The 23,158-nt window shown below is 40.9% G+C and overlaps 1 protein-coding gene across 2 annotated transcripts in view; it reads right to left on the bottom strand.

Moving 5' to 3' along the window:
• Positions 1-23,158, bottom strand: part of dachd (dachshund d) — a 317,668-nt gene that overhangs the window by 120,924 nt on the left and 173,586 nt on the right. For both annotated transcript variants that reach the window (XM_042306339.1, XM_024388635.2), the window contains exon 3: positions 10,847-10,999. In XM_042306339.1, coding sequence (XP_042162273.1) covers positions 10,847-10,999 — 153 coding nt within the window. The remainder of the gene's footprint in view (positions 1-10,846; positions 11,000-23,158) is intronic.

Raw genomic sequence — 23,158 nt, 5'->3', positions numbered from 1 at the left:
ACACACCATTCACATACTGAACATACTGTCTATACACACCATTCACATACTGTCTATACACACCATTCACATACTGTCTATACACACCATTCACATACTGTCTATACACACCATTCACATACTGTCTATACACACCATTCACATACTGTCTATACACACCATTCACATACTGTCTATACACACCATTCACATACTGTCTATACACACCATTCACATACTGCCCATACACACCATTCACATACTGTCTATACACACCATTCACATACTGTCTATACACACCATTCACATACTGTCTATACACACCATTCACATACTGTCTATACACACCATTCACATACTGTCTATACACACCATTCACATACTGTCTATACACACCATTCACATACTGTCTATACACACCATTCACATACTGTCTATACACACCATTCACATACATGTGTATTATTTATATTCCAGACTCAGGTTCGGAAGCTAATTTCCTTTTCTACAGTGTATTTACAGTGGGGCAAAAAAGTATTTCGTCAGCCACCAATTGTGCAAGTTCTCCCACTTAAAAATATGAGAGAGGCCTGTAATTTTCATTATAGGTACACTTCAACTATGACAGACAAAATGAGAAGAAAAAAATCCAGAAAATCACATTGTAGGATTTTTAATGAATTTATTTGCAAATTATGGTGGAAAATAAGTATTTGGTCAATAACAAAAGTTTATCTCAATACTTTGTTATATACCCTTTGCCCTGACCTCAATCCTCAGTCAGAACTGAAAATAGCATGTGCGAGCAAGGAGGCCTACAAACCTGACTCAGTTATACCAGCTCTGTCAGGAGGAATGGGCCAAAATACACCCTACTTATTGTGGGAAGTTTGTGGAAGGCTACCCAAAATGTTTGACCCAAGGCAATGCTACCAAATACTAATTGAGTGTATGTAAACTTCTGACCCACTGGGAATGTGATGAAAGAAATAAAAGCTGAAATAAATCATTCTCTCAAATATTATTCTGACATTTCACATTCTTAAAATAAAGTGGTGATCCTAAATAACCTAAAACAGGGAATTCTTACTTGGATTAAATGTCAGGAATTGTGAAAAACTGAGTTTAAATGTACTTGGCTAAGGTGTATGTAAACCTCCGACTTCAACTGTAGATTGCATTTGGATCACTGTTACAGTGCTAATTAGGCTGTTACTGGATTCGTTCTGACATTTCTTGATTTCTTGTTGTTCTTTCTGTTTTCTTGTTTTTTAAATGTATTATTTGTGTACCTGTTTGACATTTTACTGCATTTTTAGGAGCTAGTAACGTAAGCATTTTGCTGCAACTTCTATAACATCTGCTAAACTGTGTACACAACAAATACATTTTGATTTGATTTAGCAGGCTGTTTATCCAACTGAAAGGACTAGTGCCCCATATGCTCTACCTGGGTCTGTGATCTGTAATTGTGGCATTTCCTGAAAGCCACAAGAACAATCCACATTGTACACATCGAGAGGGCCTCTGAACCCCCTTTGAAACCAACACACACCACCTCATTCGAAAGACTGCCAGAGAGAATCAAAGAGAGTGAGAGACAAACTGTTTGTCTAATCAGAGAACAAGCTCTCTCTCTCTCTCTGATGTGGGGGAGAGAAACTTTAGCCTGTTCCATTGACGTCAACACAAAGACGCAAAGCAATCCTACTCCACCAACAGAACAAGGTGTCCTTCAATCCCTGTCTCAGCCTCTGTCTCTACCTCTGGATTTGTCTGCCTCCTTCTCTACCTCTGTAAATTCTTCTGCTTCTGCTTCTGTTTTTAGCTAAGTCTCTGTCTCTCTGGTTCAACATCTGCCTGTGTCTGCCTCTGCCTTTGTCCCTCCCTTTGTTTCTGTCCCTGCCTCGGCCTCTAATGCTACCTCTGTATCTGTCTCTGCATTTATCTCTCTGTCTCTGCTTTGCCTCTGACTTGTATGTCGGTATCTGCCTCTCTGTCTCTGCCACTGTCTCTGCTTTGCCTCTGACTTGTATGTCGGTATCTGCCTCTCTGTCTCTGCCACTGTCTCTGCTTTTGTCTGAAACTATTAGTAGTAGTATTACGTATTTCAATAGTTACAATGTCATTATCACTATCAACCCTTTTGAATTTCTATGAACTCTCTCTCTCTTTAAAAGAGAGCATTAATTCACTTCCTCATCAGCACTGCCCTGCAGTGTAAGCATTAGCTTGAGCAGTATCATCAACAAGGGCCTGAGTGCTGAGAGTGGAGCAGATTATATTGCAAACATGAGCAAAATGTTTATGCTCTTCATGGCATGTGTCAAATGAGTTGTTGTAATTAAAATCAAATCAAAATGTATTAGTCACATGCGCCAAATACAACAGGTAGAGCAAAGACCTTACAGTGAAATGCTTAATTAAGAGCCACTAGCCAACAATCCAGTTTTAAAAAATACAAATAAGAATAAGAAGTATTAAAGAGCAGCAGTAAAATAACAATAGCAAGACAATATACAGGGGGGGGTACCGGTACAGAGTCAATGTGTGCGGGGGCACCGGTTAGTTGAGGCAATATGTACATGTACTGTAGGTAGAGTTTAAAGTGACTATGCATAGATGATAACAACAGAGAGTAGCAGTGGTGTAAAGGAAGGGGGCAATGCAAATAGTCTGGGTAGCCATTTGATTAGATGTTCAGGAGTCTTATGGCTTGAGGGTAGAAGCTGTTTAGAAGACTCTTGGATCTAGACTTGGCGCTCCGGTAACGCTTGCCGTGAGGTAGCAGAGAAAACATTCTATGACTAGGGTGGCTGGAGTCTTTGACAATTTTTAGGGCCTTCCTCTGACACCACCTGGTATAGAGGTCCTGGATGGCAGGAAGCTTGGCCCCAGTGATGTACTGGGCCGTACGCACTACCCTCTGCAGGGCCTTGTGGTCGGCGGCTGAGCAGTTGCCATATACCAGGTAGTGAAGCAACCAGTCAGGTAACTCTCGATGGTGTAGCTGTAGAACCTTTTGAGGATCTGAGGACCCATGCCAAATCTTTTCAGTCTCCTTCAGGGCGAATAGGTTTATCGTACCCTCTTCACGACTGTCTTGGTGTGCTTGGACCATGTTAGGTCGTTGGTGATGTGGACACCAAGGAACTTGAAGCTTTCAACCTGCTTCAACACAGCCTCATCGATGAGAATGGGGTCGTGCTCATATTTATCCTGTAGTCCACAATCATCTCCTTTGTCTTGATGACATTGAGGGAGAGGTTGTTGTCCTGGCACCACACGGCCAGGTCTCTAACCTCCTCCCCATAGGTTGTATCGTCGTTGTTGGTGATCAGGCCAACCACTGTTGTATCATCGGCAAACTTAATGATGGTGTTGGAGTCGTGCCTGGCCATGCAGTCATGAGTGAACAGGGAGTACATGAGAGGGGCCCCTGTGTTGAGGATCAGCGTGGCAGATGTGTTGAAACCTACCCTTACCACCTGGGGGTGGCCCGTCAGGAAGTCCAGGATCCAGTTGCAGAAGGAGATTAGTCCAAGGGACCATAGCTTAATGATGAGCTTTGAGGGCAATATGGTGTTGAACGCTGAGCTGTTGTCAATTTATTTGTATATTTGTTTTACCTTTATTTAACTAGCAAGTCAGTTAAGAACACATTCTTATTTTCAATGATGGCCTTGGAACAGTGGATTAACTGCCTTGTTCTGGGGCAGACTGACAGATTTTTACCTTGTCAGCTCGGCGATTCGATCTTGGAACCTTTCGGTTACTCGTTCAACGCTATAACCACTTGGCTACCTGTCACCCCAATGAAAAGCATTCTCACATACAGTGCCTTGCGAAAGTATTCGGCCCCCTTGAACTTTGCGACCTTTTGCCACATTTCAGGCTTCAAACATAAAGATATAAAACTGTATTTTTTTGTGAAGAATCAACAACAAGTGGGACACAATCATGAAGTGGAGCGACATTTATTAGATATTTCAAACTTTTTTAACAAATGAAAAACTGAAAAATTGGGCATGCAAAATTATTCAGCCCCCTTAAGTTATTACTTTGTAGCGCCACCTTGGGCCTTTTCCTGTTTGCTTATGGCAGAATACAGCTCATTCAGTGCGGTCTTAGTGCCAGCGTCTGTCTGTGGTGGTATGTAGACAGCTACGAAAAATACAGATGAAAACTCTCTACGTATATTGTGTGGTCCACAGCTTATCATGAGATACTCTACCTCAGGTGAGCAAAACCTCGAGACTTCCTTAGATATTGTGCACCAGCCTTTATTTACAAAAATACATAGTTAGCCGCCCCTTGTCTTACCAGATGCCGCTGTACTATCCTGCCGATACAGCGTATAACCAGCCAGCTGTTATGTTGATAATGTGGTCGTTTAGCCACGACTTCGTGAAGCAAGAGATACAACAGTTTTGAATGTCCCGTTGGTAGTTTAATCTTCCGCAGTACGTCATCAATTTTATTTTCCAAAGATTATTTTCGGTCATAAGGACGGTAACAGCAACATTATGTACGAAATAAGCAAAAAAATAACTAAAAAAAGGCAAAGAAACGAACAAAAAAGCACAATTGGTTAGGAATACGTAAAACGTCAGCTTTGTTCTCTGGCGCCATATTAATGTTACAGTGGAATAGGTAAAACATTTTTTAATGCAATACATTTCCTTTCAGTAAAAGAGATCCCTTCACAAACATGACTACTTAAGGCAATACGTTTCCTTTCAGTAAAAGAGATCCCTTCACAAACATGACTACTTAACGCAATACGTTTCCTTTCAGTAAAAGAGATCCCTTCACAAACATGACTACTTAACGCAATACGTTTCCTTTCAGTAAAATAGATCCCTTCACAAACATGACTACTTAACGCAATACGTTTCCTTTCAGTAAAATAGATCCCTTCACAAACATGACTACTTAACGCAATACGTTTCCTTTCAGTAAAATAGATCCCTTCACAAACATGACTACTTAACGCAATACGTTTCCTTTCAGTAAAATAGATCCCTTCACAAACATGACTACTTAACGCAATACATTTCCTTTCAGTAAAATAGATCCCTTCACAAACATGACTACTTAAGGCAATACGTTTCCTTTCAGTAAAATAGATCCCTTCACAAACATGACTACTTAAGGCAATACGTTTCCTTTCAGTAAAATAGATCCCTTCACAAACATGACTACTTAAGGCAATACGTTTCCTTTCAGTAAAAGAGATCCCTTCACAAACATGACTACTTAAGGCAATACGTTTCCTTTCAGTAAAAGAGATCCCTTCACAAACATGACTACTTAACGCAATACGTTTCCTTTCAGTAAAAGAGATCCCTTCACAAACATGACTACTTAACGCAATACGTTTCCTTTCAGTAAAAGAGATCCCTTCACAAACATGACTACTTAACGCAATACGTTTCCTTTCAGTAAAAGAGATCCCTTGACAAGTTCATTTAACCAGGTAAGTATCTGAGGAGAAATTCCATTTGATAATAGCTGACCCTTCCTGGTCTATTCAAACAAACCTTTATGTACAACTACCAATTTAAACATAGATGGAATGTTGCTTTTTCTTTTTAAATGTTGAAGAAACTTTGGTTTTCTCTTTTTAAACATTGCTTAAATGTTGCTCTCTTTCCCTGGCCCATCTGAAGAGAGTATACTAACTACATAATGTTGAAGGAACATTGAAGGAATGTTGCTTTCCCTTTTTAAACATGCACTCTCTCCACAGTCCATCTGAACAGGCTATACTATACTACTGTAGTCCATAACATTAAAGGAATGTTGCTTTCCCTTTTTAAACATGCTCTCTCTCCACAGTCCATCTGAACAGGCTATACTATACTACTGTAGTCCATAACATTAAAGGAATGTTGCTTTCCCTTTTTAAACATGCACTCTCTCCACAGTCCATCTGAACAGGCTATACTATACTACTGTAGGCCATAACATTAAAGGAATGTTTCTTTCCCTTTTTAAACATGCTCTCTCTCCACAGTCCATCTGAACAGGCTATACTATACTACTGTAGGCCATAACATTAAAGGAATGTTGCTTTCCCTTTTTAAACATGCTCTCTCTCCACAGTCCATCTGAACAGACTATACTATACTACTGTAGGCCATAACATTAAAGGAATGTTGCTTTCCCTTTTTAAACATGCTCTCTCTCCACAGTCCATCTGAACAGACTATACTATACTACTGTAGGCCATAACATTAAAGGAATGTTGCTTTCCCTTTTTAAACATGCTCTCTCTCCACAGTCCATCTGAACAGACTGTTGCTTTCCCTTTTTAAACATGCTCTCTCTCCACAGTCCATCTGAACAGACTATACTATACTACTGTAGTCCATAACATTAAAGGAATGTTTCTTTCCCTTTTCAAACATGCTCTCTCTCCACAGTCCATCTGAACAGGCTATACTATACTACTGTAGTCCATAACATTAAAGGAATGTTGCTTTCCCTTTTTAAACATGCTCTCTCTCCACAGTCCATCTGAACAGACTATACTATACTACTGTAGTCCATAACATTAAAGGAATGTTGCTTTCCCTTTTTAAACATGCTCTCTCTCCACAGTCCATCTGAACAGACTATACTATACTACTGTAGGCCATAACATTAAAGGAATGTTGCTTTCCCTTTTTAAACATGCTCTCTCTCCACAGTCCATCTGAACAGGCTATACTATACTACTGTAGGCCATAACATTAAAGGAATGTTGTGTTCCTTTCATAAATGTTGGTTAAATATGAATTTCTCTCTCTGTGGCCCATCTAAAGAGACTTTACTAGGGCCATATATATCCTGCTGATTATCAAGATCAATGGTTCTCAAACTCTGTCCTTAGGGACCCCCAGACGTTTCACAATGATGTTGTAGCCCTCAACTAGCTCACCTGATTCACATAATGAGTTGACCAGTTGAATTGAGTGTACTAGATGTGGAATAGATCAAACACCAGGAATGGCTGGGGGTCCCCTAGGAGAGGATTGAGAACCACTGATTAAGATGACTTCGGCTGGACACCCTGTCACACAAGACTGGCCGAAATAAATAAGACATTTCTGCAACACCCAGTAATCAATATCAGGATGGCTTCAGTACCAAACATCATTTTTCTCAGCAAGCCATTGCTTTAACGAAACAAAGCATTCATACAAATCATAAATCTGAGAGCGATTTAAATCCGGGGAGAGTAAGCGAGAGGGGGAAGAAGGAGAGAAAGAGAGAGAGGGAGACGGGTATAGAAAGAGAAATAGATAGAGAGAAAGAGAATGTCTGTCTCCCTGCCTAGCCCCTAATGATTTATTTTCTACATTTCCGCGAGCGAGAGATTTGTCCATACACAGTGACAGGTCACCTTCAAATGCCAGTGGCAGACTGTTCATCACCATGCACACAAGCATCTCATCGCTGTGAGTAAATATTAAAGGAAAATAATCCAATTGATTGTGGATGGGGCCGAGAGGCGTCCTCGCCATATATTTCACTCAGGGAGCTAATGCCATGGCCCGCGTATCCACATCAACACACACATATGCATGCGGATCCACACTCATGCACACACACACACACACACACACACACACACACACACACACACACACACACACACACACACACACACACACAAATAAACACAGACATGTACACGCGCACATACACACACACAAATAAACACAGACATGTACACGCGCGCACACACACACACACACACACACACACACAAATAAACACAGACATGTACACACACACACACATAAACACAGACATGTACACCACTGCTCCCTTCAACAGAATGATGATTCTTCAAGGAGTGCGATCTTATGTGTGGCTGGCAGGCCATGTGCTCAAGGTTTCAGTTTATACTGTAAAAAGATAAACCAGTTTCTTATTAACTCCATTGTCATTCTTATTAGCTCTTATTCACATTTGTCTTGATTTTGGTAACCGCATGGCCTTGTTTTCTCATATTGTCTATTCTCTTGGATTGATGACCTCAGAGCTCATGCATTGTGCTTCTCAAAAAGTACGAAAGCAGATCAGCAATCCTTTAAGTAGACCACAACAAATATTTAGGATACTCAATAAGTGACAACAAACACACAAATATATAAAGACAACTTTATCCCATTTCAACGACATGAAAGCAAGATCTAATGAAATGGAACAATCTTCCCATAAGTCTTACAGGTAGAATAAACCTCTTCAGAACAGCATGGCTCCCAATGTTTCTACATGTATTCTGGGTAATACCAATACCCCATCGAAGACATTCTTTAAAAAAAAGTATACTCAGTCACCATAACAGACATTTGACATCTTCCTAAGTCTGAGGGTGGTTTTAACCTTCCAGACCTGGAATTGTAAAAACTCGCTACCCAAGGCTTTTACCTATGACATGTAGTTAAATGCACTAAAGAGGAACTATGGTTACATACTGAAGATGCTCATCCCCAGAATCTTTTTACGTGTCTATTTTCAAAGGATAAAGCTAAGAACATTAACAACTTCATAGTTAACAACACTATAACAAACCGGAGGAAAATGTAACGGATTCTACAAGAACCAATATCACTCCCTTATAGCATAACCCCATGGAACAATCCTTGGATAGCGTTTCACAATTCACTGATAAATTGGTCCAGATGGAAAACTAAAAGCATAGAAACCGTAAATAATTTGCTGAACGGAAATACATTTATTTCCATGGCAGAATTAATACGTCATTTTGGACTGACCAATGTAGATGGAGGGAAAGTTGGGGCATAACTAACGAAATGACAGTTAATTAAAAGTGATGCTTAACCCAGTATAAGCTAACGTATAGAATGTATTATACAGGAGACACAATTCACAAATTCTACAGCACAACGGCAGAGTCAAGTCATAAGTGTAAAACAAATAGTGACTCAATAATACGTGCTTTCTGGGAACGCTATAAAGTCTGGAAGTCGTGGGCGGAGCTAGAACGTTGGGTGTCAGAAGTATTATAATGTAAACTTATTTTAAATCCATCATTCTGCATATTTCAAGACATGACATAGGAGAGACATAGTGAGTTACCCAGTGGACTGGACAATTCTCTTCTCATCACTCATCTTGAAAACATGTATACTAAAAACCTGGAAATCAATCGGCCATTATTAACACATTGGAAAATATGATTTCAATATTGAAACTGCAAACTTCAATATTGAAAATGGTGAAGTTTCAGGCCATGTAGTGGAAAGTGATGTGGGCACTGGAGATGGGGGGGGTAATTGATGTTTGTATGATGTTGTCATTTGTATGTGTATGTTTTGTATTGTTTAAAAAAGATCAAATAAAACCGTACAACCTTTTTTTTAAAGAATTGTGCTTCTTTGTTCATACTGCTTAGTACTTCTTAGTACTACTTCTGTCGAAATATTCATGAATCGAGACACTTAGAGTAAGTGAATCGAAAACACTATTTAGCGAATCAAAGCTTTAGGGATTACATGGATCCTATCATTTGTAATGGGCTCATAATAATTCAACACTATATTATCATTTTCCACAGTACACTAAGTGGCTCGGTGGCAATATTAGCTAAATCTGTCTGTATTTCTGGGCTAATAATTAATTGAAATGGCACATATTGAAAAAGCAATGATTAAATTAAAGAAATTAGAGACTGAGTTAATGGCTAATAGCTTTGGGATACAGTGTTTATGGATTAAATGTAGTATTTAACAATCTCTATGTTGTTTTTAGATTGGATTTTACAGTGCAGTAGAGACAGAATGTACCATTGCATTATAAAGACTTAGACAATGTGTTTAGCTCTATATTCAAATGCATAACAATTGTACAAATAAATAAAAGGAAAACAAACATAGTTTGTAGATGTTTCAACTGGACCTGCATTCTCTGAACTACCTATATTGGGCTCCACACTTGCAAGAATAGTTATGTTGGGAATCCAGAACCTTAGCTTGACAGCTACTGTACGGGTGCATTGATTCTTGGAGTGGCGAATGTACAGCATTGTTTCAACACGAGCTGTATGTAGCTGAGATCTGCAAACTCTGATCCTCGCTTTGCTTATGCGTGTGTGTGTCTCTGTATGGTGTGTGTGTGTGTGTGTGTGTGTCTGCATATGTATTCATACCTGCATTGATATCTGGATGCATGTCTTTGTGTGAGTGCGTGTGTGTGTGAGTGTGTGTCTGTCTCTGTGTGTGTGTGTCTCTCTGTGTGTGGTGTGTGTGTGTGTTTGTGTGTGTGTGTGTGTCTGTCTGTCTGTGTGTGTGTGTGTGTGTGTGTGTGTGTGTCTCTGTGTGTGTGTGTGTGTGTGTGTGTGTGTGTGTGTGTGTGTCTGCATATGTATTCATACCTGCATTGATATCTGGATGCATGTCTTTGTGTGAGTGCGTGTGTGTGTGAGTGTGTGTCTGTCTCTGTGTGTGTGTGCTCTCTGTGTGTGGTGTGTGTGTGTGTTTGTGTGTGTGTGTGTGTCTGTCTGTCTGTCTGTGTGTGTGTGTGTGTCTCTGTGTGTGTGTGTGTCTCTGTGTGTGTGTGTGTGTGTGTGTGTGTGTGTGTGTGTGTGTGTGTGTGTGTGTGTGTGCGTCTGCATATGTATTCATACCTGCATTGATATCTTGATGCATGTCTTTGTGTGAGTGTGTGTGTGTGTGTCTCTGCCTGTGTGTGTGTGTGTGTGTGTCTGTGTGTGTGTGTGTGTGTGTGTGTGTGTGTGTGTGTGCGTCTGCATATGTATTCATACCTGCATTGATATCTGGATGCATGTCTTTGTGTGAGTGTTCATGTGCGCTTGCATCTGTGTGTATGAAGGTCATACTGACTGACTCACCCACGCTGGAGCTGAGATCTCCGTTCTCGCCATCGGCCCCATGCTGGTTGGCGTTGCTGTGGTAGCTGCTCATCACCTCCAGCTTGATCTTCTTCACCTTCATGGCCTCGGCGATGGCCGCGTTGGCAGCTGCCGCCGCCGCTGCTGTCAGCCCTGGACACCCGGCACCAGAGAGAACAGGACACAGTTAGATACACACTTAGAATGCTATACTTCGTTGGTCTAGAACAAGGGGCGGCGGCATCTTTTTTAAAGGCTTTTAAAAAGGTTTTATATTAAACATTGTGTGAATGATCTTAGGAATTATTCACACAAAATGAACAACAAGCATTTACAAACATACATTTATTATGGAACTTTATCATAAAGTGTTCGGGCAATTTGCTGTGTACAAATGATTATAATCATGTTCGAGGGCCCGACCATCCACTCGGACCATGGCTGAATCTAGTTGCCTATTCCTGGTCTAGAGGTTAGAGCATCTTCCTACCGCACATATACACCTGTGTACCCCAGTCCCACTGCCATGCTGTCACACACTTCTTGTTACTCTTCTGTCTGTATCCTACAGTATCACGAAATACGTACACATCAAAAGAAAGGGCATCATACAAATATAACCTGAAGACCTTCTATATGTGTTGTCGGAACGTCAAAGAGATAAGAGAACCATTTATGCATACATACAGCATATAACATACTGAATATGTACAGTATATACATCAAGAATACAACTACACACTTAGAAATGTCCTTGTTTTTGAAAGAAAGGACATTTTTTGTCCATTAAAACAACATCAAATTGATCAGAAATACAGTGTAGACATTGTTAATGTTGTAAATGACTATTGTAGCTGAAAGCCACAAATGCTGATGCTTCAGATACTCAACTAGTCTAAAGAAGGCCAGTTTTATTGATTCTTTAATCAGGATAACAGTTTTCAGCTGTGCTAACATAATTGCAAAAGGGTTTTCTAATGATCAATTAGCATTTTAAAATGATAAACCTGGATTAGCTAACACAACGTGCCATTGGAACACAGGAGTGATGGTTGCTGATAATGGGCCTCTGTACGCCTATGTAGACATTCCATTAAAAATATGCCGTTTCCAGCTACAATAGTCATTTACAACATGAACAATGTCTACACTGTATTTCTGATCAATTTGATGTTATTTTAATGGGCAAAAAACGTGCTTTTCTTTCAAACACAAGGACATTTCTAAGTGACCACAAACCTTTGAACAGTAGTGTATATATGTTTAATTACAAACTTATTATATACTGTATTAAAACATAAATACTTGAACAGAAAACATGTTGGCGTAGCATGGATCACAAACATGACAAATATCCCGAAACACAAAATACCAGTCCCATTTTCTATGAGGAGCTTTTCATGCTGCTGACAACATCACAACGTTACTATGTAACTCTACGTAGCCTGTTCCCCTACTGGCTGGTAAACATGACATCTTATGACATGAAATAGCTTTGCAGCAGGTTAACATGTAGACGAGATGTTGTTTTGTACATGTGATTGCTATGAACATGTGGCTGGCTCTCTCTCTAACACTGTATTGACGTCACTGTGTGCTTTGATAGGAACAGATGAATTCAGGAAAACATATATGCAATGGCATGCCATTATTTCTGTTCATGGGCGGGGGTTGTTGTATGTGCGTGGAAGTGTGTGTTTGTGTGTGTGTGTGGGGGGGGTTATGCATGTGTACAGTGTCTTCAGAAAGTATTCATATCCCTTATCACTTATTCCACATTTTGTTGTTGTTTTTTATTTTATTTTTATTTTATTATTTCACCTTTATTTAACCAGGTAGGCTAGTTGAGAACAAGTTCTCATTTACAACTGCGACCTGGCCAAGATAAAGCAAAGCAGTGTGAACAGACAACAACACAGAGTTACACAAGGAGTAAACAATAAACAATAAACAAGTAAATAACACAGTAGAAAAAAGGAGTCTATATACAGTGTGTGCAAAAGGCATGAGGAGGTAGGCAATAAACAGGCCACAGGAGCGAATAATTGCAATTTAGCAGATTAACACTGGAGTGATGAATGATCAGATGGTCATGTGCAGGTAGAGATACTGGTGTGCCGAAAAGCAGAAAAGTAAATAAATGAAAACAGTATGGGGATGAGGTAGGTGAATTGGGTGGGTTATTTACAGATGGACTATGTACAGCTGCAGCGATTGGTTAGCTGCTCAGATAGCAGATGTTTAAAGTTGGTGAGGTATATAAAAGTCTCCAACTTCAGCGATTTTTGCAATTCGTTCGAGTCACAGGCAGCAGAGAACTGGAAGGTAAGGCGGCCAAATGAGGTGTTGGCTTTAGGGATGATCAGTGAGATACACCTGCTGGAGCGCGTGCTACGGGTGGGTGTTGCCATCGTGACCAGTGAACTGAGATAAGGCGGAGCTTTACCTAGCATGGACTTGTAGAAGACCTGGAGCCAGTGGGTCTGGCAACGAATATGTAGCGAGGGCCAGCCGACTAGAGCATACAGGTCGCAGTGGTGGGTGATATAAGGTGCTTTAGTAACAAAACGGATGGGACTGTGAGAAACTGCATCTAGTTTGCTGAGTAGAGTATTGGAAGCTATTTTGTAGATAACATCGCCGAAGTCGAGGATCGGTAGGATAGTCAGTTTTACTAAGGTAAGTTTGGCAGCGTGAGTGAAGGAGGCTTTGTTGCGAAATAGAAAACCGACTCTAGATTTGATTTTGGATTGGAGATGTTTGAGATGTTTGATACAATCTCAGCCAGACACCTAGGTACTTATAGATGTCCACATATTCTAGGTCGGAACCATCCAGGGTGGTGACGCTAGTCGGGCGTGTGGGTGCAGGCAGCGAACGGTTGAAAAGCATGCATTTGGTTTTACTAGCAGTAGGAGGCCACGGAAGGAGTGTGTTAGAGCTTGAATTGTAAATGGATTATATTGATACACACAACACGCCATAATGACAAAGTGTATTTTGATTCTGTACAGGCTTCCTTTTTTTTTACGTTGTCATTTAGGTTAGTATTGTGGAGTAACTACAATGTTGTTGATCCATCCTCATGTTTCTCCTATCACAGCCATTAAACTTTGTAACTGTTTTCATGGTGAATTCCCTGAATTCCCTGAGCGGTTTCCTTCCTCTCCGGTAACTGAGTTAGGAAGGACTCCTGTATCTTTGTAGTGACTGGGTGTACTGATACACCATCCAAAGTGTGATGAATAACTTCACCATGCTCAAAGGGATATTCAGTGCCTGCTTTTGTTTTGACCCATCTACCAATAGGTGCCTTTCTTCGTGAGGCATTGGAAAACCTCCCTGGTCTTTGTGGTTGAATCTGTGTTTGAAATTCACTACTCGACTAAGGGACCTTATTTAGAAATGCTTAAGTATTACTTAAGGGGTATCTGTACTTTACTTTACTATTAATATGATAACTATTATTATAACTTTTACTACATTCCTAAAGAAAAGAATGTACTTTTTACTCCTTACATTTTCCCTGACACCCAAAAGTACTCGTTACATTTTGAATGCTGAGCAGAACAGGAAAATTGTCTAATTCACGTACTTATCAAGAGAACAACCCTGGTCATCCCTACTGCACCTGATCTGGTAGACTCACTAAACTCTTAGTTTGTGAATTTTGTCAAGTGTTGAACTGTGCCCCTGGCTATCCGTACATTAAAAAAGCAAGAAAATATTGCTGTCTGGTTTGCTTAATATAAGACATTTACAATTATTTATACTTTAACTTTTGATACTTAACTATATTTAAAACCAAATATTTTTAGACTTTTACTCAAGTAGTATTTTACTGGGTGACTTTCACTTTTACTTGAGTCATTTTCTATGAATGAATCTTTACTTTTACTCAAGTAAGACAATTGGGTACTTTATGGGTACAATTATCTGGACCTTCCAGATAATTGTATGTGTTGGGTACAGAGATGCGATAGTAATTTAAAAAACATTTTAAACACTACTACTGCACAAAGAGTCAGTCAAAACAACTTATTATGGGACTTGCAAACAGGATGCATGTTTTTGAATAATGTGGAAATTGAGCAAGTACAGGTGATTAAACTGCTAGGTGTAAACTCCCTGGATTGCAAACTGCCATGGTCAAAACATATACATGCAACGGTAGCTAAGACGTAGGTCGTAGGTCGTTCTGTGATAAAGCGTTGCTATGCTTTCTTTACATTGCTATAAACAAACAAGTCCTATAGGCCCTATACTGCCCAGTCATACAGTCAAGTGCCACAAAGAGGGACATAGGCAAATTACAGTTGGCCGACAACAGAGCAGCACGGCTAGCCCTTTGACGCAGGAACAAATACTTGAGGATATTGGAAACCCTCTGGCCAAGTCGTGAGGAGAAGTTGTGAAAGATGAGGTAGGGGTAGGCCTCAGACATGGTTTCAATGTCCGGCACATCATGTCTCATTACCACATTGCAAAGGGTGAAGTATGTAGCTGGTCCAAAAGGTAGGTGGCACACCACCAGGCCATCTGGCTGTCCTCTGGTTTCATGAACAATGACCAGGTCTGTAACACTGTTGGCTTTACAGGCTTGTACCAGAACATTGATCTCATGACCTGCCCTGCTCCACAGAGAGCTAATAGCAATGACATGCAATCATGTCAATCTCTCCTGGCTCAAAATACTGCATCACTACTTGTCTTTGTGAGAGGTATTGATATGGTCAAAGCACCGAGCAGTCTGTTTAAACAACTAGCACACAGCTCAGACAACTATGCATACCCCACAAGACATGCCACCAGTGGTCTCTTTACAGTCCCCAAGTCCAGAACGGACTCTGGAAAATGCACAGTACTACACAGAGACATGCCCACATGGAAATATATTCCCCCATTACCAGCCTGTTCAACCTCTCTTTCGTATCTTCTGAGATCCCCAAAGATTGGAAAGCTGCCGCGGTCATCACCCTCTTCAAAGGGGGAGACACTCGAGACCCAAACTGCTACAGACCTATATCTATCCTACCCTGCCTTTCCAAGGTCTTCGAAAGCTAAGTTAACAAACAGATCACCGACCATTTCGAATCCCACCGTACCTTCCCCGCTATGCAATCTGGTTTCAGAGCTGGTCATGGGTGTACCTCAGCCACACTCAAGGTCCTAAACAATATCATAACCTACATCGATAAGAGACAATACTGTGCAGCTGTATTCATAGACCTGGCCAAGGCTTTCGACTCTGTCAATCACCACATTCTTATCGAAAGACTCAACAGCCTTGGTTTCTCAAATGACTGCCTCGCCTGGTTAACCAACTACTTCAAAGACAGAGTTCAGTGTGTCAAATCGGAGGGCCTGTTGTCCGGACGTGTGGCAGTCTCTATGGGGGTGCCACAGGGTTAAATTCTCAGGCCGACTCTTTTCTATGTATACATAGCCCATCTGTAAATAACCCATCCAATTACCTCATCCCCATACTGTTATTTTTTTCTCCTTTGCACCCCAGTATCTCCACTTGCACATTCATCTTCTGCACATCTATCACTCCAGTGTAATGCTAAATTGTAATTATTTCACCACTATGGTTTATTTATTGCCTAACCTCCCTTATCTTACCTAATTTTCACACACTGTATATAGACTTGTTTCCTATTGTGTTATTGACTGTATGTTTGTTTATTCCATGTGTAACTCTGTGTTGTTGTTAGTGTCGCACTGCGTCGCATTGCTTTGCTTTATCTTGGCCAGTTACACACTTGCATACACACACATGCCAGCACAATCACTCTCCACACACATACACACTGGTCAAAAGTTTTAGAAAACCTACTCATTCAACAGTTTTTGTTTATTCTTTATTTATTTTTTACTATAATCTACATTGTAGAATAATAGTGAAGACATCAAAACTATGAAATAACACATGAAATCATGTAGTAAACAAAAAAAGTGTTAAACAAATCAAAATATATTTTATATTTAAGATTCTTCAAATAGCCACCATTTGCCTTGATGACAGCTTTGCACACTCCTGGCATTCTCTCAACCAGCTTCACCTGGAATGCTTTTCCAACAGTCTTGAATGAGTTCCCACATATGCTGAGCACTTGTTGCTGCTTTTCCTTCACCTCTACAGTCTCACAGACTCACCCTAAACCATCTCAATTTGGTTGAGGTCAGAGGATTGTGGAGGCCAGGGCATCTGATGCAGCCCTCCATCACTCTCCTTCATGGTCAAATAGCCCTTACACAGCTTGGAGGTGTGGTGGGTCATTGTCCTGTTGAAAAACAAATGATAGTCCCACTAAGCTCAAACCAGAGGGGATGGTGTATCGCTGAGGAATGCTGTGGTACCCATGTTGGTTAAGTGTGCATTGAATTCTAACTAAATCACAGACCGTGTCACCAGCAAAGAACCCCACACCATCACACCTCCTCCTCCATGCTTTACAGTGGGAAATACACATACAGAGATCATCTGTTCACCCACACCACGTCTCACAAAGACACAGCGGTTGGAACCAAAAATCTCAAATTTGGTCTCCAGACCAAAGGACAGATTTGCATCGTTCTAATGTCCATTGAACGTGTTTCTTGGCCCAAGCAAGTCTCTTCTTCTTATTGGTGTCCATTAGTAGGCCTGATTCAGTCTCCTCTGAACAGTTGATATTGAGATGTGAATGTTTTACTCTGTGAGGAATTTATTTGAGGTAACTCTGGGTCTTCCATTCCTCTGGGGGTCCTTATGAGAGCCAGTTTCATCATAGCGCCTGATGGTTTTTGCACTGCACATTTTCTGTATTGACTGACCTTCACTTATTCATTTATATGTCATTTTTAATGACTGAACAAAGCGGCACTGGAACTGTTTTCGGGTGACTGAAATGTAATTAGTAAAAATATGTATTAATCATAGGGCTTTTTGGTCAGTCTCTGTTCTTTGTAAGAGAAACACTTATTTTATCAAATCAAATCAAATGTTGTTCCTAGCTCGAACAGTGCAGTAGTATCACAACAATACACAAATCTGAAAGTAAAATGATGGAATTAAGAAAGAAATCAATATTAGGACGAGCAATTTTGGGGTGGCATTGACTAAAATACAGAAGAATAGAATACAGTATATACATATGAGATGAGTACAGATGTATTTCAACATTATTCAAATGATTAGTGTGGCCAGTGATTACATCTCTATGTATAGAAGGCAGCAGCCTCTAAGGTGCAGGGTTGAGTAACTGGGTGGTAGCCGGCAAGTGATGGCAATTTAACTTCGTATGGCTTGGGGGCAGTATTGAGTAGCTTGGATGAATAAGATGCCCAAAGTAAATTGCCTGCTACTCTGTCCCAGATGCTGATATCTGCATATTATTAGTAGTATTGGAAAGGAAACACTCTGAAGTTTCTAAAACTGTTTGAATGATGTCTGTGAGTATAACAGAACTCATATGGCAGGCAAAAATCTGAGACAAAATCCAACCAGGAAGAAGGAAATCTGAGGCTTGAAGGTTTTCAAATATTTGCCTATCCAAGATACAGTGTAAATTTGGTACGATTGCACTTCCCAATGCTTCCACTGGATGTTGTAGGTCTGTAGAACTTTGTTTGAGGCTTCTACTGTGAAGTGGGAGCGAATGAGAACTGTTTCAACCAGAGGTCTGACTGAGGTCTGACTGAGCTGATCAAATGCGCGCCCGTGAGAGCGACCTGCATTCCATTGCATTTCTAAAGACAAAGGAATTCTCCGGTTGGAACATTATTGAATATTTATGTTAAAAACATCCTAAAGATTGATTCTATACATCGTTTGACATGTTTCTACGGACTGTAACGGAACTTTTTGACTTTTCGTCTGGACCTAGTGATCGCGACTCATGAATTTGGATTTGTGAACTAAACGCACAAACAAAAAGGAGGTATTTGGACATAAATGATGGACTTTATCGAACAAAACAAACATTTATTGTGGAACTGGGATTCCTGCGAGTGCATTCTGATGAAGATCATCAAAGGTAGGTGAAAATTTATAATGCTATTTCTGACCTCTGTTGACTCCAAAACATTGCGGGTATCTGTATGGCTTGTTTTTGTGTCTGAGAGCTGTACTCAGATTATTGCATGTTGTGCTTTTTTTCGTAAAGTTTTTTTGAAATCTGACACAGCGGTTGCATTAAGGAGAAGTGGATCTATAATTCCATGTATAATCTTGTATCTTTTATCAATGTTTATTATGAGTATTTCTGTAAATTGATGTGGCCCTCTGCAAAATCACTGGATATTTTGGAAGCAAAACATTACTGAACATTAAGCACCAATGTAAACTGAGATTTTTGGATATAAATATGAACTTTAATGAACAAAACATACATGTAGGTGTAACATGAAGTCCTATGAGTGTCATCTGATGAAGATCATCAAAGGTTAGTGATTCATTTTATCTCTATTTCTGCTTTTTGTGATTCCTCGCTGGCTGGAAAAATGGCTGTGTTTTTCTGCTGACCTAACATAATCATTTGGTGTGCTTTCGCTGTAAAGCCTTTTTGAAATTGGACACTGTGGTGGGATTAACAACACGTTTATCTTTAAAATGGTGTAAAATACTTGTAAGTTTGAGGAATTTTAATTATGAGAATTATGTTGTTTGAATTTGGTGCCCTGCACTTTCACTGGCTGTTGTCATATCGATCCCGTTAGCGGGATTTCAGCCGTAAGAAGTTAACAGTCTGATGGCCTTGCTTTTTTTCAGTCTCTATGTCCCAGCTTTGATGTACCTGTACTGACCTCGCCTTCTGGATGATAGCGGGGTGAACAGGCCGAGGCTCGGTTGGTTGATGTCCTTGATTATCTTTTTGGCCTTCCTATGACATCGGGTGCTGTAGGTGTCCTGGAGGGCAGGCAGTGTGCCCCCGGTGATGTGTTGGGCAGACAACACCACCCTCTGGAGAGCCCTGCGGTTGTGGTCAGTGCAGTTGCCGTACCAGGCGGCGATACAGCCTGACAGGATGCTCTTGATTGTGCATCTGTAAAAGTTTGTGAGGGTCTTAGGGGCCAAGCCACATTTCTTCAGCCTCCTGAGGTTGAAGAGGCACTGTTGCACCTTCTTCACCACACTGTCTGTGTGGGTGGACCATTTCAGTTTGTCAGTGATGTGTACGCAGAGGAACTTGAAGCTTCCACCTTCTCCACTGCGGTTCCGTCGATGTGGATAGACTCATGCTGCCTTTGCTGTTTCCTGAAGTCTACAATCAGCTCCTTTGTTTTGTTGACGTTGAGGGAGAGGTTATTTTCCTGGCACCAATCTGACAGGGCTCTCACCTCCTCCCTGTAGGCTGTCTTGTCACTGTTGGTAGTCAGACCTACTACTGTTGTGTCGTCTGCGAACTTGATGATTGAGTTGGAGGTGTGTGTGGCCACACAGTCATAGGTGAACAGGGAGTACAGGAGGGGGCTGAGCATGCACCCTTGTGGGGCCCCTGTGTTGAGAATCAGTGAAGTGAAGCTGTTGTTTCCTACCTTCTCCAAGTCCAGGACCCAGTTGCACAGGTCGGGGTCCAGACCCAGGGCCCTGAGCTTAATGGTGAACTTGGAGGGTACTATGGTCACACAGCTAATTTAGGATTTTGCTATATATTTTGCAATAGAAACAATGTTATACAGAAAGAACAAAGGCTCATTAACAAATTTAACCTACGTAAAGGGCCAGGGCGAAACAAAATCTATGAGAGCATTATTTATTTAAATACCCTGTATCTAAATCCGGATACAGTTATCAAAACAGGACTTGAGTACAGTTTTCCACATTCAATGATGCTCACTGATATGAAAAGGGTGGAACCTAGGTCCATGAGACCAAAAGGGTAAAACAGTTGTATGAAGGAAACAGTTTATAAAGGAAATGGTCTGTAGCTAACATTTACAGTTGAAGTCGGAAGTTTACATACACTTTCAGTAGGTTGGAGTCGTTTTTCATCCACAAATTTGTTGTTAACAAACTATAGTCTTGGCAAGTCGGTTAGGAGCAATGTCCAAACGCCTGAAGGTACCACTTTCATCTGTACAAACAATAGTACCCAAATATAAACACCATGGGACCACGCAGCCGTCATACCGCTTAGGAAGGAGACGCGTTCTGTCTCCTAGAGATGAACGTACTTTGGTGTGAAAAGTGCAAATCAATCCCAGAACAACAGCAAAGGACCTTGTGAAGATGCTGGAGGAAGCAGGCACAAAAGTATCTATATCCACAGTAAAACGAATCCTGTAACGACATAATTTGAAAGGCCACTCATCAAGGAAGAAGCCACTGCTCCAAAACCGCCATAAAAAAGCCAGACTCTGCTTTGCAACTTTTTGAAGAAACGTCCTCTGGTTTGATGAAACAAAAATAGAACTGTTTGGCCATGATGACCATTGTTATGTTTGGAGGAAAAAGGGGAAGGCTTGCAAGCCGAAGAACACCATCCCAACTGTGAAGCACTGGGGTGGCAGCATCATGCTGTGGGGGTGCTTAGCTGCAGGAGGGACTGGTGCACTTCACAAAAGAGATGGATCATGAGGTAGGAAAATTATGTGGATATATTGAAGCAACATCTCAAGACATCAGTCAGGAAGTTAAAGCTTGGTCGCAAATGGGTCTTCCAAATGGACAATGACTGCAAGGATACTTCCAAAGTTGTGGCAAAATGGCTTAACCTCTCTGGGATATGTGGGACACAAAATGGCTTAAGGATAACAAAGTCAAGGTATTGGAGTGGCCATCACAAAGCCCTGACCTCAATCCTATGGAAAATTTGTGGGCAGAACTGAAAAAGTGAGACTCAGTTACCTGCCTACAAACCTGACTCCGCCCTTGCTGTCTCTGCCTGGCCGGTTCCCCTCTCTCCACTGGAATTCTCTAACCGTATTACAGGGGCTGAGTCACTGGCTTACTGGTGCTCTTGCATGCCGTCCCTAGGAGGGGTGCGTCACTTGAGTGGATTGAGTCACTGACGTCGTCTTGATGTACCCCCTTGGGTACACCCCCTTGGGTGTTGCCGTGGCGGAGATCTTTGTGGGCTATACTCGGCCTTGTCTCAGGATGGTAAGTTGGTGGTTGAAGATATCCCTCTCTTTAACTCTCCAAGTTAAACAATTTAAAGGCAATGCTACCAAATACTAATTGAGTGTTTGTAAACTTCTGACCCACCGGGAATGTGATGAAAGAAATAAAAGCTGAAATAAATCATCCTCTCTACTATTATTCTGACATTTCACATTCTTAAAATAAAGTGGTGATCCTAACTGAGCTAAAACAGGGACTTTTTACTTAGATTAAATGTCAGGAATTGTGAAAAACTGAGTTTAAATGTACTTGGCTAAGGTGTATGTAAACTTCCGACATCAACTGTAGATACTACATTCCATTAAATAGCAGTTCAACCAAAACGTTGAGGTAAAATGGTCTGCCGCTGAAAGATTTTTTTAAAATCTGCCCTGAAACAAACAGTGTACATACGGAATTTGGTTGACATGTAGACTCTTGACAGGACAAGCCAACAAATGAGTCTATCTTAGCTGTCACATTTCAGAGGCGTGACTCGAGAGCAGCTATTAGCTGTGTGACGTAAGTACAAGGAGAGGCAGAAATGGAACATGTACCTCTAATTCACAACACACACACATAAATGTACACACACTAAACTCCTCTCTCAAGCAGCAGATGTGCAGATGGCAATAGCCACTCTGAGCCACTGACATGGAGGTGCATATCATTTACAGCCTTGTTTGCATCTTAAAATATATTGGGACCATATTGACAAACAGTACACATCTTGTCACTGAGGGCCCTCTCATTTGCACTGGCTGCTCTGCTGTTCCATATGCATAGAAATGACACACACACACACACACACACACACACACACACACACACACACACACACACACACACACACACACACACACACACACACACACACACACACACACACACACACACACACACACACACACACACACACACACACACACACACACACACACACACTTGGTAAGAAGGTGATACTTCTCTCCACATAATAAATGTGGCCACTGCCCAGCCTGAAGGTCACCTTTAATTTCTGTCTAATGGCTGAGAGTCAACTGTTTTCCAAATGAGACGTATGCAGAGCAGACTACAGAGTAAATATTGAAATCACCTCCGGGGCTGTTGCTAAAATAAATTCCTCCACAAATCAGGTGCAGCTCCAAGGACTGTTAGAGTTCAGCATATCTCTGATGCATTGTGATATACGCATTTGGAATGTATCTTTCACCTACAGTGTA

This window comes from Oncorhynchus tshawytscha, linkage group LG26, assembly GCF_018296145.1.
Source record: "Oncorhynchus tshawytscha isolate Ot180627B linkage group LG26, Otsh_v2.0, whole genome shotgun sequence".
Taxonomy (NCBI): Eukaryota; Metazoa; Chordata; class Actinopteri; order Salmoniformes; family Salmonidae; genus Oncorhynchus; species Oncorhynchus tshawytscha.
Note: the sequence above shows the minus strand (reverse complement) of the source record. Positions and strands in the feature narration are given on the sequence as shown.